Source organism: Balearica regulorum, chromosome 5 (assembly GCF_011004875.1).
Source record: "Balearica regulorum gibbericeps isolate bBalReg1 chromosome 5, bBalReg1.pri, whole genome shotgun sequence".
NCBI lineage: Eukaryota > Metazoa > Chordata > Aves > Gruiformes > Gruidae > Balearica > Balearica regulorum.
Genome location: NC_046188.1, coordinates 70,881,589 through 70,896,877, shown reverse-complemented (window position 1 = coordinate 70,896,877; position 15,289 = coordinate 70,881,589). Strand labels below are relative to the sequence as shown.

General features: G+C 50.3%; 2 protein-coding genes across 3 annotated transcripts in view; one reads left to right on the top strand and one right to left on the bottom strand.

The window, feature by feature from the left end:
• IGHMBP2 (immunoglobulin mu DNA binding protein 2) overlaps positions 1-4,495 on the bottom strand; it is a 43,730-nt gene extending 39,235 nt beyond the window's left edge. The window contains exons 1-3 of the mRNA XM_075755655.1: positions 4,404-4,495; positions 2,893-3,062; positions 850-1,042 (exon numbers count right to left, since the gene is read on the bottom strand). Coding sequence (XP_075611770.1) covers positions 850-1,042; positions 2,893-3,062; positions 4,404-4,477 — 437 coding nt within the window. The 5' untranslated portion in view covers positions 4,478-4,495. The remainder of the gene's footprint in view (positions 1-849; positions 1,043-2,892; positions 3,063-4,403) is intronic.
• Positions 4,495-15,289, top strand: part of MRPL21 (mitochondrial ribosomal protein L21) — a 15,869-nt gene continuing 5,074 nt past the window's right edge. Inside the window, exons 1-5 of one of the 2 annotated variants that reach the window (XM_075755664.1) lie at positions 4,495-4,577; positions 5,744-5,804; positions 9,642-9,727; positions 12,749-12,912; positions 14,400-14,452. In XM_075755664.1, the coding sequence (XP_075611779.1) occupies positions 4,532-4,577; positions 5,744-5,804; positions 9,642-9,727; positions 12,749-12,912; positions 14,400-14,452 (410 nt within the window). In that variant the 5' untranslated portion in view covers positions 4,495-4,531. The remainder of the gene's footprint in view (positions 4,578-5,743; positions 5,805-9,641; positions 9,728-12,748; positions 12,913-14,399; positions 14,453-15,289) is intronic. The other variant, XM_075755665.1, reaches the window with a different exon arrangement.

Sequence of the window (15,289 nt, the reverse complement as noted above, 5' to 3'; positions counted from 1 at the left end):
CCGTTTGATTCAGTCAGACCCTGTGCCGAGCCTTTTCAGCACATTAATTCAGCAAAGAGCTACTTGCTTCTCCTGCTGGGATGGAAAAGGTTCTACGCAGACTCCAGTGAGCACCAGAGGTGATGTAACACAGGACCAAAACATGTAGCTGAGTGGGGGATGAGGGGTGGGAGAGGAGGAGGGAGGAGCAGGACCATACCAGCCAGCAGGTAGATCAATTCAGGCTGTTGTGACACGGTAGCATAACGTACCCAACTGAGTTCTCTCGGTAGGGGTTCCCTCAGCAGTGAGCAGAAAAAGGAAGGCACGTCAAAGGGTGGGTACCTCAGTGGTACCCCTCAGTGGAGCTGATATAGGGGTAAATCCCAGACTGGTTTGGGTTGGAAGGGACCTCACAGCCCATCCAGTTCCACCCCCTGCCATGGGCAGGGACACCCTCCACTAGCCCAGGTTGCCCAAAGCCCCATCCAGCCTGGCCTTGAACACTGCCAGGGAGCCAGGGGCAGCCACAGCTTCTCTGGGCACCCTGTGCCAGGGCCTCAGCACCCTCACAGGGAAGAATTTCTGCCTCAGATCTCATCTCAAGCTCTCTCCTTCAGCATCAGGACGTTCCCCCTTGTCTCCTTGAGCTCTTGGTGGCTCCTTGCCCATCCCCAGGTGGAGCTCCATGCACTCCAGCTGGTCGCTGACACAGAGGGATAAGACAGGAAAGGAGAGAAACCAAGCTCAGTGAATTAAATTGAGATCTGGCTCAGAAGAGCTTTTCCAGAGTAAACATGGCAATTCCTAGTATGCTTTTGTACTCCTGAGCAGAGTGACCGTAAGTGAACTGTACCCTGTGGCCCTTACTTTTTCAGCCTGTTGTAGGTGACGTCGTTGGCTAATTTCAGCAGGCGATAAGAGCTCTCTCGGTCCAAGCTCAGCATGCCATCTCGAGATTCCTCAAAGGCAACAGTCACTGCTTTGGAGGTGACTCGTGTTACGATGCCGGTGGAGAGTGGATCACCCTGGCCAGCTGAATCGTAAAGGCCCACAATGTCCCCTGCAAAGACAAGTTTGAAGAGAGCATGAAGTGGGGCAAACATCTGGAAAAGAAGCTCTTTTGGGGAGACCAGCCACCAAGCACGGTGCTGTGCAGACAGCAGGACCACCTACACCAGCCACAGCTCTAGCACGGTGTTTCCTGCCAAGGTCACAACTTGTGTCAAGCCCATAAACGAAGGAGAACATCCTTCTCTTAGTTGACAGGCAGCCCACAGCAGGAGGGAGCATAAGGACAATTAGCAGCGAGAAGACACCCGACAGCAACTAACCAGCTGCCTCCAGGCCTTGGGGTGGAGACCAGCAGTGCTCCCCGCAGCCAGAGCCACTCCGAAAGGCAACATGCTTTCACACAGACCTTGGGAGAACCTGACTTCTCTGAACTCTCAGACAAACCACTTTACATCCACTTTGTTTTTTAATAATAGCTAAGGAGTCTGCAAGACAATGTCTGCCTCCCAGATGACTGCTATATGCCAGTCAGCAGAAGTAAGAAAGACCAGAGATTTTTAAGGACTTGCTACAGCTTTTCATAGTCACTGTGAGGTGATGAAAGAGCGGACTTAGTGTAATGATGAAATAGGGGTTTTGAGCAGGATGTTTAAGTTTGTAACTTAGCCAGGGCTCACATTCATTGAGGATTAGATTTCAGATTTACTAACTATGTGAAGCTCTCCTCTGTAAGGTCCACCAGCTCTTACATTACAATGCCTGTGGCGCAGGAATAATTTGCTGCTACGGCAATGTTGTTTCTCTTTGAAGAGCACTGGCAGATGCTCTCAAGGCTGAGACACCAATCTGCAATGAGTTATTGTCATTTCAAAGGTCAGCAGCTTGGAGGCTGGGGTGACAACGAATGCATCAACAAACTGAACTTTGATGCATTTTGAAATAGTACCACCATGCGACTGGGGTCAGAAACAGTCTGCGTCCCCTGATGCACCTGCTTAGCAAGCCCGGTGACCTAGCAGACCAAACCAAGAAAATTACTAAACCAACCCAGAAAATTATCTGGTGCAGCTTCTCTCTCGTGGACAACCTTTGGAGAGTTCAGGGCAATGCCCTCATTGCCTAAGGAAAGGGGAAAGGTCTCTGCAGGGATAAAAGAGAGAGCGTACTGCAGACTCACTTGGAGCCACTTCGCAGTCAAACCCAAGTTCTTCCGAGGGGTAAGCCTGCACAGCTGGTCACAGCACGGCAGGCAGCGTCCTCACCTTCCTCAGGTACCAATGGAGACAACAGCTCGCTCCTGGTTGTGTTTCCCTGGAAGTGCTGGCAGAGGGTGACACACGAGTGAAAAGGGTGCTGGCTGATGTGCTGGTGAGGCTGTATTTCTCTAGGACCTTTATTTCCAACAGGAATTCAGGTGTGTCAGCTAATAACGGTACATACTTCACCTCACCCTCGCCAAAAATAATACAGGGAAGGGCGGAAATATGGCAGCTCGGGAAGGAAAAGAAAATCCATTTTCCATTTTGCAATTAAAGTGTAAGTGACAAAAGCTCCTTCCCTACGACTAGACATAAGCATGAACACTTTGGCTTGGACAAAGAATGCCAGGGCATCTTTAATGGCAAGGGACGGAGGCTTTGCTTTTGTGGACTCGGAAGGAGGAAAGCCAGCTCTTTAATCACTGCCACTATTTCCTGGTGCAACATACGTGTCCATAACAAGCCGAGGGAAAAAGAGGCTGTTTTTCTCTAGATCCATCCTGTAGGCATAATATTTTCTCCTTTCCTTTTTTCCATCAGTTTCTCAGTCTTTATAAACATCACATTAGAAAGATGTTAGGAAGAAGACATCAGTCGTCTCTTACTTCACCTGCTTCACACCGACAGGAATATCACTTACCGGGCCCAAAACTGTTATAGGGCAGCTCAGCGTCTGAATCGTATTTTCTTGGCTGAAACGTCACGAGCAGCCGTCCGTAGAGGCCGGTTCTCTGGTTGGCAGCTTGGAGTTTTAGCAAGCAGACACCTCTGCGCTGCAGTTCCTTCAGGGAGATGCTTTCCTGCCATGTCCTGGAAACCACACACAGGCGTGAAAACCGTTTGCTGGACTGAAGCTGAGATTCAAAGCTTCAGATGACAAAACCAAAAAAGACAGGGGGAGGAGACGGAAAAGAAGGGGAAGGACGATGGCAAAAGAGACATCAGCTTGTTGAAGTATTGGCTTACGTGATCACTTTGCAGTGATGTAACTAGACTGGCTTCCACAGGCTTATCTTGGGAAACAGGGCGATGCTCACAGAGCCTGGAGGAGAGCTAACATCTGTTTATGTGTATTTTTCCCTCTCCTCCATGGGTGTGAAAAGGAAGGACTTGCCCCATTAGCCACATCCCACAACCCAGGAGAGAATAGCCTGAACTTTCTCTTCTCACATTTAAGTGCTAAAATGGAAGATTTGCCATTTTTTTACTTGAAGTTGTGCTAACCTCCAACAAACACCATGTAGGTGGCTGCACGGGGGAGAGCAGCGGGTGCTGGCACAGACTCGCAGGCTACAAGCGGCTATGGCACAAAACGCAGGCGTAGCCTTGCAGACTGCTGTCCTTGGGGGCCAGCCTGCCGCAGAAGCTGTGTTTGCTCCACGGTCTCACCTGGTGGGGGGTGGAGACTGTGTAGATGAAAACAAAAAAAAATAATCCCCCAGGTTTATTCTCCTCAGTCCCCCAGTTTGTCTTGCTCCCAGATGAAGTGCCAGGGAACTCCAGGCAGCTGTGGAACGACCTTGTCCTGCCCCCCCAGCACCCTCTGTCCTCGGGGCTGGGTGAGGCCAGGCCTTACTGGCAGCAGAAGGGGGGGTGCCTGCACCCCTGACATGGCCCCAGGGAATGGGGGGGGACCTGGTGACCCCCCACCCTCCCTGGCACCACCACTCCTCCGAGTCGGGTGGGATTTGGTTTCAGCTCCGGCCCCGGGGCAGGAAGGCTGAGCTGGGGGGCTGCAGGGTCCCAGCACCCCCCTGGGGCCTGGGGCAGGAGAAGGGGAGCCCCAGCGTGTGGCTGACGTGAGCTCGGACACTACAGGCGACAGCAAGCCCTGACGGGTGAGTCTAGGAGGGATTCCTACAGGGATGAGCTGGTCCTCTAGCGGAAACCAGCAGGTTTCCCACAGCTTAGAGCAGGCCCTTAGGCTGGGTTTCCTATTGGGAAGTGCTGGTTGTACAGGAGGGAGTACAGCGGCGTTTCCAGGAGGCGCTTTGGCCTGAGCCGGCAGCGTCTCTCACAGGTGCCAGCAGGCCCGAGAGCCACGGCCGCCAGCGCTTCCCACGGGGGACAGCAGGCCCCGCCAGGATCGGCGCGTCAGGGCAGGCTCTGTAGGGAGAAGGCAGCGCGGGTGCCCCGCGGCCGGCCCGGTACCTGCTCTCGGCGAGCTCGGCCTCCCGCTCCTCCCGCAGCAGCTCCAGCTGCCGCTCCGCCGCCTCCGCCGCCATGGCCCCGCCCCTCGCCCCGCAGCCTACTTCCGCTTCCGGGCCGGGGTCACCCTCATGGCGGCGGCGGCGGTGGTGGCGGCGGCCCGGCGGCGGGCGGCAGGTGAGGCGGGACGGGACGGAACGGAACGGGGCTGGACTCGACTCGACTCCACTCCACTCCGCTCCGGCCGGGGGAGGGAGGCGGGGGGGCAGAGTCTCCACCGCCGGCAGTTTGCGCGGCCCGGCCCGGCCCCCCCGCGGCCTCCCCGCGGGGCTGGGCCGGGGTCCCCGTCCCCTCCGCGGGCCCAGCGAGCCCCGCAGCCTCCTCACGCAGGGCCGGTGCTGCAGCCCCCGGCCGGCTCGTGGCCCTGGTTTCCCCCCGCCGCGGGGCTCTGCCCCTGGGGGAGAGCTGCAGGGGCCAGAGGAGTGACCCGGGCCTTCACCAGCGTGGGCCTGGGAGCAGGCGGAACGCTCGGGGGCAGCGGGGAAGGAGCGTTGATAAAGAGGAGAGTCAGCGTTACGCGCTGTTTTCTAGTCTGGCAGGAGCCTTTCAGCACAGCCAGGGGATGGGGAGCGCATAGGGGCTCCATCGGCCTCCTTCCTCCCCGGGGCTGGGAAGCTGGCAGGGTGTTTGTGGTGGGGGCAGGCTGGGGGGCTCAGGGGGGCCCGGCTTCGCATCGGGCTTTGCTTTCTGTGCCGGGCCAGTGTGACCTTGGTGAGCCGCAGCTCAGCAAGTGAGGTGGTTAAGTGCATCTGGGCTTAAGAGGTCTTTCCAGTCCCTTGTATCGGTCGTGCTTTGGCTGCTAGGTGAAAGGATAATGTTCTCGCAAAGAAGCTGTGCGTGGTCTGTCGTTTAATTAAACAAATTGTTCCAGAAAGCGTACTGTTATCCCTGAGATTCTTCAGACCACCTTGTTCCTCCTCTCTGCCTTTCGGTCACATTGTTTTCCAAAAGAGGTGGGATGCTCCGAGCGTATCTGTATTAAATTGTCGTCTCTAGCTGGAGACGTCCCTTGGAGTAAGGGTGTTTGCAGTGGGAGGCCTTTCTCGTGCTCTCTTGCAATGCTGCACGCAACTGATGGGCCCTTTCTCATAGCGTGTATCTTCTGCTTCCCCCTCTGTCTTTGCCTGTCACGATAAAGCTGAACAAAGCTTTTACAGGCAGAAAAATGGAACCACAAACCTGACCAGTGCTGTGACACTTAAGCTGTAATGCTGCCTCACCAGGGACTAAAAGCCCAGCAGTTGCTGCTTATTTTTAATTCTTTTTCCCTCTCTCCCTTTTAGCCTTCTTGCTTTCACCTGCGGTTCGGCACCAGAGTTCCCAGAGCCCGTCACAGCAGCAAGGGTAATGTCAAATGACTTTCTGCTTTGCTTTTTGCCCCTCGAAATGTTGACCTTCCGTGGCGGGGAGGGCAGCTTGTTTTTCCTGTGGAAAGGAGCCTCGTCTGACCCCTGTGTCACCCTATTGCTTCCCAGTAAGTTTTGGACTCTGCCTGCCTTCAGTCACCTTTGCCAGAAGGTGATTTGTGAAATGAAGCAGCTGAGTCTGAAGACAGATAATTAAATAATTAGACCCTCCACTGAGAAAAGGGCCACAGTGTGGGCTCAGCCCGTAGTAGACAGCAAAGAGGCCACTCAAGTCAGGACACTGCAAACTCCTCAGTTGCAGAAGGGGCTTCAGCCAGCCCTCACCTTCCTCGGTACAGACAGCCTGCTCCTCAGGCAGGGTTTATCTCCTGCCTGGAGTCTCTGATTATCAGATAAACCCTGAACTTGCATGTGCAGCCTTCATAAAACGCCGCTGACAGCCCAAGCGCTGCAGGACGCCGAGCCAGGAAGCTGCAGGCTTCGTTTGGCTCAGAACTTTGAGAGCCGCTCACTTGTGTCTTTATAGCGTTTGCTCTGCTGGGACCTCAGCAGGGCAGCGGTGCTGCTGCTTGCGCTAGCCGGGAGGGGACACTGCAGAAACAGAGAACTCCGTGAGCAGCAGCGGGGGAAGTGGCAGGATTTGCTCGTTCCCTCTGCGCTGCTGAAGGGTGCAGGGGGGTGGCCTCTTCCCGCCGGCCCTCAAGCGCGTGGGAACACGGTTTGGGTCTCTGCCTCTGTGTGTGACACAGCGCCCAATGTTATTACTGAGCCCCGGTGCTTGTCGTTCTGTACTTGCTTGCAAGTGCTTGGGGTTTCTGTTAAACTAAAGCCCTTTGGCAGGCCTCGCTGGGCGTTACAGAGTAAACTGATCAACCCAACTGCTGTTGTGTTAATTTTGCCTTCTTTCACTAGCATCTAATGTTTTTTTCCCTGAATATTTTATGCAGTTTGCACATCCTGTGTTATTTATAGAAAGTGTGGATCTCAGCGCACAGGAAATTCTGAACTTCCCATTTGTGATGGAGATGGTACTTGCTGAGCAGCACCTTCCTCCTCAGATTTCAGAATCAGATCCAGGGTGACTCTCCCTCCTCTTTAAGTCTAAGATTGTCTTTGTGGTATTGTAGATTCCTGCCTAATAAGGAATCTGATGCCTTTTGGGCGTGTGTCTCTTTCTGAATAAAGCATTTGGCACCTCTTGGGACAGTCCCTGAGTGCTCAGGATGGACTTGCGCCTCCTTTCCCTGCCCCCTGAGGCAGGTACCGCAGTTCTGATGAAAGCACTGTGTGTGCAGAGTCCTGCCCCTGGTTAGAGTGCTGCTTCTTTCTCTGGTTCTTTGGGAACAAATCAGTATTTTTGTAACTGGCTCTTATGCAGAGATGTAAACAGCTGCCTCTGGTCCTCCTTCTTGATGTTCCTTGTCCTAGAGATCTTGAAAAAGAACTAATTATAAACAAGTACCATTTGCATTTTTTCCACTCAGATTCACACTGTGAATTTCGCGTAGTGTTTAATTTTTGAATTAACACCCTGTGGCACACTTGATCAGCGTTAATTGTTGTTCAGCTCTGATGTTTTAAAGGGGTTCTTGTGATTTAGTGCTGTCTGCGCCACTGTCAAGAAAGGCAGCGTGTGCGTGCAAATACCTGCGGTACTGAGCGTCCAGGGCTCGAGGCCGACAGGAATTTGTTCGGTTTTGAGGCAGAGGATCCCTCCCAGTGATAATCTTGAAAAAAACAGGAAGAATCTACCATGATGAGAGAACATGTAGCTGGCTGCTAGCTGAGACGCCCCCGGTAGTTCTCAGTCTTCTGTTCTGTATCAGTACTGTAGCCTGCTTGCCTTCAGGCCCCCGCTGTGTTCTCTAAACTGAAGGTGTCACGTGTTGAGCCAGCCATACACCATTTTCAGTAAGTAAGAGAGCAACATCTAAGGATAAAAAGTAGAGCAGGCCTCAGGTAAGGTGTCTTTTGCACAGAATTTGTCATTCAGGTGCTGGTGCAGTTTGAGCTGTGGTTGCTCCTGCGCTTGTATCGGTGCTGGATGATTCTAAAGGGACATGTCTGTGACACTCAGTGGTGGTCGGCAGGAAGGTCTTCAGGGACTGATGCGATGTCTTGAAGCAGAGAGGCTCTTGTCTCAGCTGCAGAGTGTTGGAGAATCGCTCCAATAACTTCTTTTATTTCAACCACAGCAGTGGAAACCACCCTTTCATGAAGAATAAGGATTTAATGTGCACCTTTTAGCAAAATATCTTGGTGCTCAAAGTCATCGTGAGGAACGATGCTTGTGCTTGGCTGGACGGGTGTGGGACGGTGCGCGCTCCCGCTCTCTTCTGTGTTCGGCCTGAACCAAGATAGGCCCAGGTCCCAGAAGTTGTGTGAGATGCTGCTGCTAGACCCTCCCCAGTGTGGTATTGTGGATTGTAGACAGAGATGGTAATGGCCCAGAAGAGGCTTTTGGGCTAAATGTTTGTTGTGTTAAATGCTGAATTGCACTGGGGGTGGGAGAAGCCGTTATTATATCCATTCAGGGAATGCAGCTGTAAGTGACAAAAGCAGAGCAGCCTCATAACGCTCCTGTAAAGAACCCAGCTGTGGTCTTAAGGCCCTCTCTAAACTATCTATTTAACAGAGAAGAGCTTCAAAAAATAGAGGAAAAAAGGATGTGTGTGAGTCATTCATGTGTAGCGCTGGAGGCTTGTTTAAGAACGCTCATTAGCCCTTCTTCCCCATCAAAGGCTCGTTGCCTCCTCCCGGATGCTGCCCGCTATCGGATAACTTTGGGGCTTTGTACTTGGTGCTGAAGTGGGTTGAGGAGCATCAACGTGCTCAGCTCTCAGCTGTGGTGGAGGTAACCTGAATGTGTACCTGGGAAAGCTTAGCAAGAGCCTTGTCTCTCAAACTCAGGTTTTAGAGTGAGCAAGGTTTTGGTAGGTCTGTTTCCATTGGAGTTGGTGACAAAATTCCAGTCCATAAAAACAAGGTGGTGGAAAGTCACCGGTGGTCGCTGAGCTTGATCACCGCTAGCACATCCAGCTGCAGAGCTCAACATCAGGAACAATCGATAACCTCACCTGGGTGAATTTTCACTTCGTTTTCGATCTGTTTATTTATGCACTCTTCCTTTGTTTGAAACTATTTCAGATAACATTGTGAAGTAAAAAAAGAAAAGAAACCCATGTCCCCATACTGAATTTTATAATAGGATGGGAGTAAAGCAAGCTGACCACTGAGATATTTATCCCCTTTTCTTAAAGCCTGCTGCAAGTCACGATTGACCTAAATGACGTTAAGCCCTGGGAGCAGTGACTGTGTTTGGTAGAGCATTTGCAGGCTGAACTCAGAAATGAGACCAAGTGTTTTCCGCATGTTTTTGAACAGCCTTCTGATACAGGCTGCAGCTTCAGCGCTTCTGCGGCATTTCTTGTCCTGCTGGGGGGCTTTTGCCAGGTGTTGGGAGGAGGGTCTGGGGACCATTGGATTAAGTCCCAGGGAGGTAACATGGCTTTTGCCTTGCCTACCGCTCTCTGTCCGTAACTCTTAAGACCGCAATAGAAGACCTCACCTTGCTCATGAGCTGCTACGAAGTGAAACCTGATCGGTGGGAAATTGCCTCCTGGCCAAAGCGGCCTTTGGGTCGAGTGTTTCATACTGACAAATCATTAAGTCTCCTGTACAACTTCTGTTCCCGCAGTGGAAAACCACTTTCTACTCCATCTCCAGCTTCTTTTACCTTTTTTCCTTTCCTCATGTTTTACATCTCTTGACAATATCTGTTTGCTACAAGTAAATCTTACCTTATCATTCACAGACTTGTTGCCAAAACATCTCTGACTTCACCCCCGTGGCCTGAAGTGAAACTTCCAGATCCAGTAGAAGAAGCAAAGTACCATGCAGGTAAAGACCTCAAGTCTCCAAATGAAGACTAGCACTCCAGTATTGCCTTTGGTGGCCGGATTGAGCATAAATGTCTTCAGTGATGGGAGCTAGTTTTGGTTCTTTGCATTTTTGTCTGGTTTCTCGCATGTGTCAGTGTCACTGGAGTTGTGCTCCACTGCTGGTATTTGCCACTGCTGAGATTTGGGTAGAATACGAAGTCTCCTTAGTTTCTAACAGCTTATAACACTCCTGGAGGAATCTTACCTGATGGGGTGTGTTGCTTTCTAAAGCATGAAACAAGCCTGTTGGACAGGAGAAAGCAATTATTTTTCTTGTAATGGATAAATCGAAAAGCTAAAGCCAGCGTAAGCAGTTGGATGGTGGGCACATCAGAGAGCTGGTGTATTTTAGTGCATAAACCAGAACACGAGAGCCAGCGTAAGCAGGTGGATGGTGGGCACACGGCAGAGCTGCAGAGGTGTGACATAAGGCAGCGAGCAGCTGGGAAGTGACATAATGTTAGTGAACACATTCTTGTCCCCACATCTAGTCAGGACCGTTGAATGCAGCCAGTTGTGGTCGTCCTGAAAGGAGCACGTGGACTGCACAGTGGTCAGCCTCACGGGTCAGCGAGTGAAGTGCCCATAGCTGTTCAGCAACCATCCTCATTGCTCAGCCTTTCTAGAACACGTCAGGCTTCCACTTGTAACCAGACACAGGTTCCCCTGGTAGGTGGGGATGTGGAAATCGAGTACAGAGAAGGTGCTCGTGTCTAGCTTCACGTTGCCCGGTTGGGGCTGTTGTCATCCAGACCCTGCTAGGGACGGTAGAGCGGAGCCAACAGTGTACAGTTTGCAGAACTAGGCAGTAACGAGTCCCAGCGGGCAAAGTTCTTTTACGGTTGCCGTGGTGGTGGCAATTAGCGGTTGTGTGCTTCGTGCAGGCAATGAGCTCCTTATTAACAGGCAGCCTTACTGTCTCCTTGCGTTAGCCTCTGGGAAATCAGTGAAGGGCACCTGACTGCTCTGCTTTGGGCGGGAGAGACCTGGGAAGGAGGGATGAGAGGAGGAAAGCCAAGTTGTGTCCACCTTTTTGCAGATAGTCTCCTATCATCTGGCTGAAGTGTGTTGATAACTATGTGAGTGATGAGCTTTGGAGAGAGCCTCCTGCTCCAGGTCTCAGTCTGGCTGAGTTTCATCCTGCTTTTTATCTCCGTTGTGCTCCTGGGATTGCTGAAGTGATGGATGAGTGTCCTGTCCCTGAGCATGATTTGACCCAGTAGTGAACCACAAAGTGCTGGTGTGATTTGCTGAAGCCCTGTGGTGAGCAGGGTCCCATGTTCCCTGACTGATTCCCATGGGATCCTCGGGGCTGCTGTGCTTTCTGTGCCTTGTAACCTCTGCTGTTTATGAGCTTGCATCATTATCTCCTGGCTGTGCTTATCCAAAGCAAACAACAGTGACAGCATTTGAGTTCCGCCTTCTGTTTTCCTGCTGGCTGTGCAAGCAGCAGTGGATATTTTAGGAATGGTTGCTCCACATGGTGCTGAGATACTAGCAATCAAATGGTAGCATCACTTGATGTGTCCTGTCACTAGAGGTGTTTGGAAGAGTTATCAACAACTTCAGGGCCCGAGTACAGTGAAGAAAATGTACCTGTTTTGGTTACCAACAGATGAGAAAGCCCTGTGGGTAGAAAGTTGAAATTTGACAAGGAAATAACCCTTGCTAGGGCATGACTCTGCATGATTTTGCTAAGAGAAAATTGTAAGCCAGCATTTTGAAGCTTTGCTTTTCAAACGTTGACCTCAGGACTCCTGATAAAGCTAGATCTACAGCTTAGAGCTGGAAGAAATTTATTGTACCCGGTGTGCCATTGAGGGCATAACAAAGAGAAGGGGCTTGTGTGTTTTCTCTGGACTTCTTGTAGTGGTCCACTGTGAATCGGAGAAAAGAGAACACAGTGGATTTTTCTTCTGGGACAGCAATTCCAGCAACACAGAAGTTAAACTCTTCATCACAGTGGGAACTGCAGCAAATAATTTCTCTTCTTACCTCTGTCTTTAATAGTTTGTGTCTGCTGGGTTGAAACTTGGACGCTTTCAGAATGTTCCTGTAAGGGCTGGGTTTGGTTTGACTGGCTGTTAAATTTTTGTCTGTCCCAAATGGATGTTGTTTTGTTTATGTTCCAAGAAAAAAATGATTCAGCCACTTTTGAGGACAATGAAGAAAATCTATTTTTGCAGTTACAGAAAAGTTACTCTTTTTCTGAACAGCTCAAGAGGGTGGAAAGCTACTATTTGGCAGTGGAATGGCACTCATTAAGCAATACCTTTTGCTGTTTCCATAAAAATTGCATTTGGCTTCGTTGCTCAGGAAGCCGATCACAGAAAACCGAGTTTGTTCATGTGCAGGACCTTGTCCCTGGGACTTGTACTTCTCCTGGCACCCGCTCTGCGGGTGCGTGCGTATGGGAAGAGATTTTCTGGAAAGAGCAAGGGAAAGGTCTCTCTTGGCTTTGCTGCAGGTACCAGTTCTCAAGCCAGGCGTTTTAGTACGCTGGAGCCCTTTTCCCCATGTACTTTGCCAAACTCCCTGATGTTCCTGCGAGCCTTACACAGTATTCAGTGCCCTGGGCCCTCTGCAGCTTACCTGGAAACTGAGGGGAGCCCCCCTCCAAGTGTAGGGTGCACAGCCAAGCACTGTTTTCTGGAACACTTTATATCTGAATGCAATGCATTTCGGGATGCCTAAGAAGTAGGCTGAGAAGTCAAGTCCTAGATTAGCTGCCCAGTGTCTATATTGGGTGTTTACCAATGCATGGGTTTGCCAGCAACTAAAATACAAATAGGTCATTAAGTTTACGAAAGGGAGGCTCACACCCTGTAGGAAACAACAACATTGCTGTTGATCCTTGCTGAAAGATTCCCAGAAGTTAAGAGTTTTGGTGGGAGAGCAGTGTGATGGAATTAGTTTTGAACAGCTCTTCACACCTCGCTGGGTTTTCTACACTGATTTCTCCCCTGCTGTTTGCCAACAGAAGTGGTACAGAAGGTGAACAAGATGATCGCCACAGGGCAGTATGGAAGGCTCTTTGCTGTGGTCCACTTTGCCAGCAAGCAGTGGAAAATAACCAGTGAAGACTTGATTATGATGGACAATGTACTGGAGGCTGAATGCGGAGACCGAATCCGGATGGAAAAGGTGATGTGCCGTGCTTCTGTAGTGCCATGCTGTCATGGGGCCCGAGAAAATTGCCTGTGAGCATTCCTTGAGGCAAAACCCATAGCCAGATTTTAAAAACAAGTCCTGAAGAGCTCCTGTTGCTTTTCCAGGTCTCACTCCAGCTATTTGCTTTGCCTTAGTCTTGTTGCAATTTCAGTTACTCTGTTAGTGATATTATTGTGATTTTCTGTTGCACAGGGTTGGAACGAGTCGTGCCAGGCTCTGTTAGGAGACAGATTTTTGTTGTACTAACTTCATCCAAAAAAAGAAAATTACAGTTGTTGTTTCTAGAGACGGCAGCTAAAGACTGTGTTTACCTTGAGACTCCAACACCCAAAATACTTGCGATACTCCCAGAGGGACTGTCGCTGCTCGAGGCTTTGCAAGATCCTTATCGCCCTGAGCACGTTGGGTGGAGGGAGAGGGATGGTGCACGCAGGGGAGAATTGCCAAGATGCAATTGAATATCTTTATCCTTACCCTTGGTTAACTAGCAGGAACTTGTAGAGGCTCATTAATCCAAATCTTAAAGGTTATGAAATGGGATTCTGTTGGCTTAATCTTAATGTTGGTTGTTAGAGCCAAGCAAGCAGCTAAGGAGAGCCGGGCAGTTTCTCTACTCTTCCACTGCTTTGAAGCCCAGTTTTGAGGCAGCTCTTCAGGCATGCCTTCAGCTCAGTTCTGCACAGAGACACAAGGGATTTGCGTGGAGTAGCCAGCTAGGAATGCAAAGGTCTAGATGGAAGTGAAGAAGGTGAAAAACTTGCCCAACCACCATAATCCTTTGGGGATTTTACTGGCAAGTCTCTGTCTAAACCAAAACCTGGAACGTCTTGTGACCATTTTACCTGCTGCCATACAACCAGTGTGGGGAAGGAGGCAGTCTGTAAGAAATGCTGCCTCTTCTCGCCATGGCCTTTAGGCAGGCAGGTGGGTGCAATGCCCTGAAACAAAAGGGTTGTCCCTGGGGTGGTGAGTCCCCCCAGATATTCGTTCCTTTATTGCCCATCTGGAGGCCTCAGGGAGGAGAATGAGGCAAGTGTTTCTCTACTGGGATACATAGCGATTGCTATAAAAACCCAATGGTTTTAGGAGCTGCCGTTCATTCAGATCCCACACAAGGCACATTATTCTTCTTCCCTGTATTGCTTTTCGTATCTTTTACAACTGTTGGTGTGCCAGAACAGAAAGGTTCAGTGTGTTCTGATCAGCGTGGAAGATACTTCTAAAGTATGTTTAGTAGGGTAAGCTCTCCTGGAAGGCTGTCTGTTTAATGAATCTCTTTCTTGCCTGTTAGCTGCCTTTCCCCACCATCCCTCTCTAGTAACAGTGTCAGGTTTGAAATGTATGACAGCCTATTTTTAAGCAGTTTGACTCCTTTATGGTGACTGTAAAATTTGGAAGATATTGTTTGTGTTTCTATTGGGAAATGAACCAGTGATATATGCCTGATTTATTTTCCCTAGGTTTTGCTGGTTGGTGCTGACGACTTCACGCTTATTGGAAGGCCGCTCCTGGGGTAAGATGTCTCATACAAGAATTATCTTCAAGACAATTCTTGTACTTAATTTTAGCTTCAGAGCTGCTACGGTCCCTGAAACTGAAGAGAAACCTGGATTTATCAGCACTAGCTCTTTTCCCAGCCCTGTGGCTTTTGAAAGAACTACCAATAAAACAAGCTCATCAGCCTCTGCTGACTCTAAGCATTACCAGTGCCAGGACAGAGCAGCAGTACCCGTTCCGAAGGTAACTGTAGGGTATTCACCTCTGTTGGGCTGGACCTCTTTCTCATGGTTATAGGCCTTGCACAAGCTAGCAGTAAATCTTGCTCTTCCAACATCTTTACTCCCTTACCCCAATTTCGGTGATAGTCATTTTAGAATAACCCAGAAATCCTTTCCTATCCCTTTAATTTGACTGGGATTTTTGAACACATTTCCTTTAGCCCTTGTCTTAACCCAGCAGACCTTAATCTTAATTTTAGAGTTCCTCGTTTTCCCTTCCTTCTAGTCACACAGTCCAACGATCACCAAACTAGGGGGGAAGGAGTTTACCCCCTGGGCACCATCTCTATCCCAACACTGTAGGACTTGCTGTACAAACTGGCAGAACACCTGGTTCTTCAGCCTTTTCTTTACCCAAAGGAAGTGGTGTGTGGACCGGGTGTTACCGCTCAGCTCTTGGCACCAGCCAGAAGCAAAGTCATGAACTGCTGTTTTCCCCAGGACAAGAGGTTTTAGTGGTAAAACGCAAGTCTAGATGAGGTGGGTTGCAAGTGGTCTTATATCTGGAAGCCCTTGTTGTGGTCTGGGTGCAGGCTAAACCACACATTTAGGTGTTAACTTGAACTGCAGCG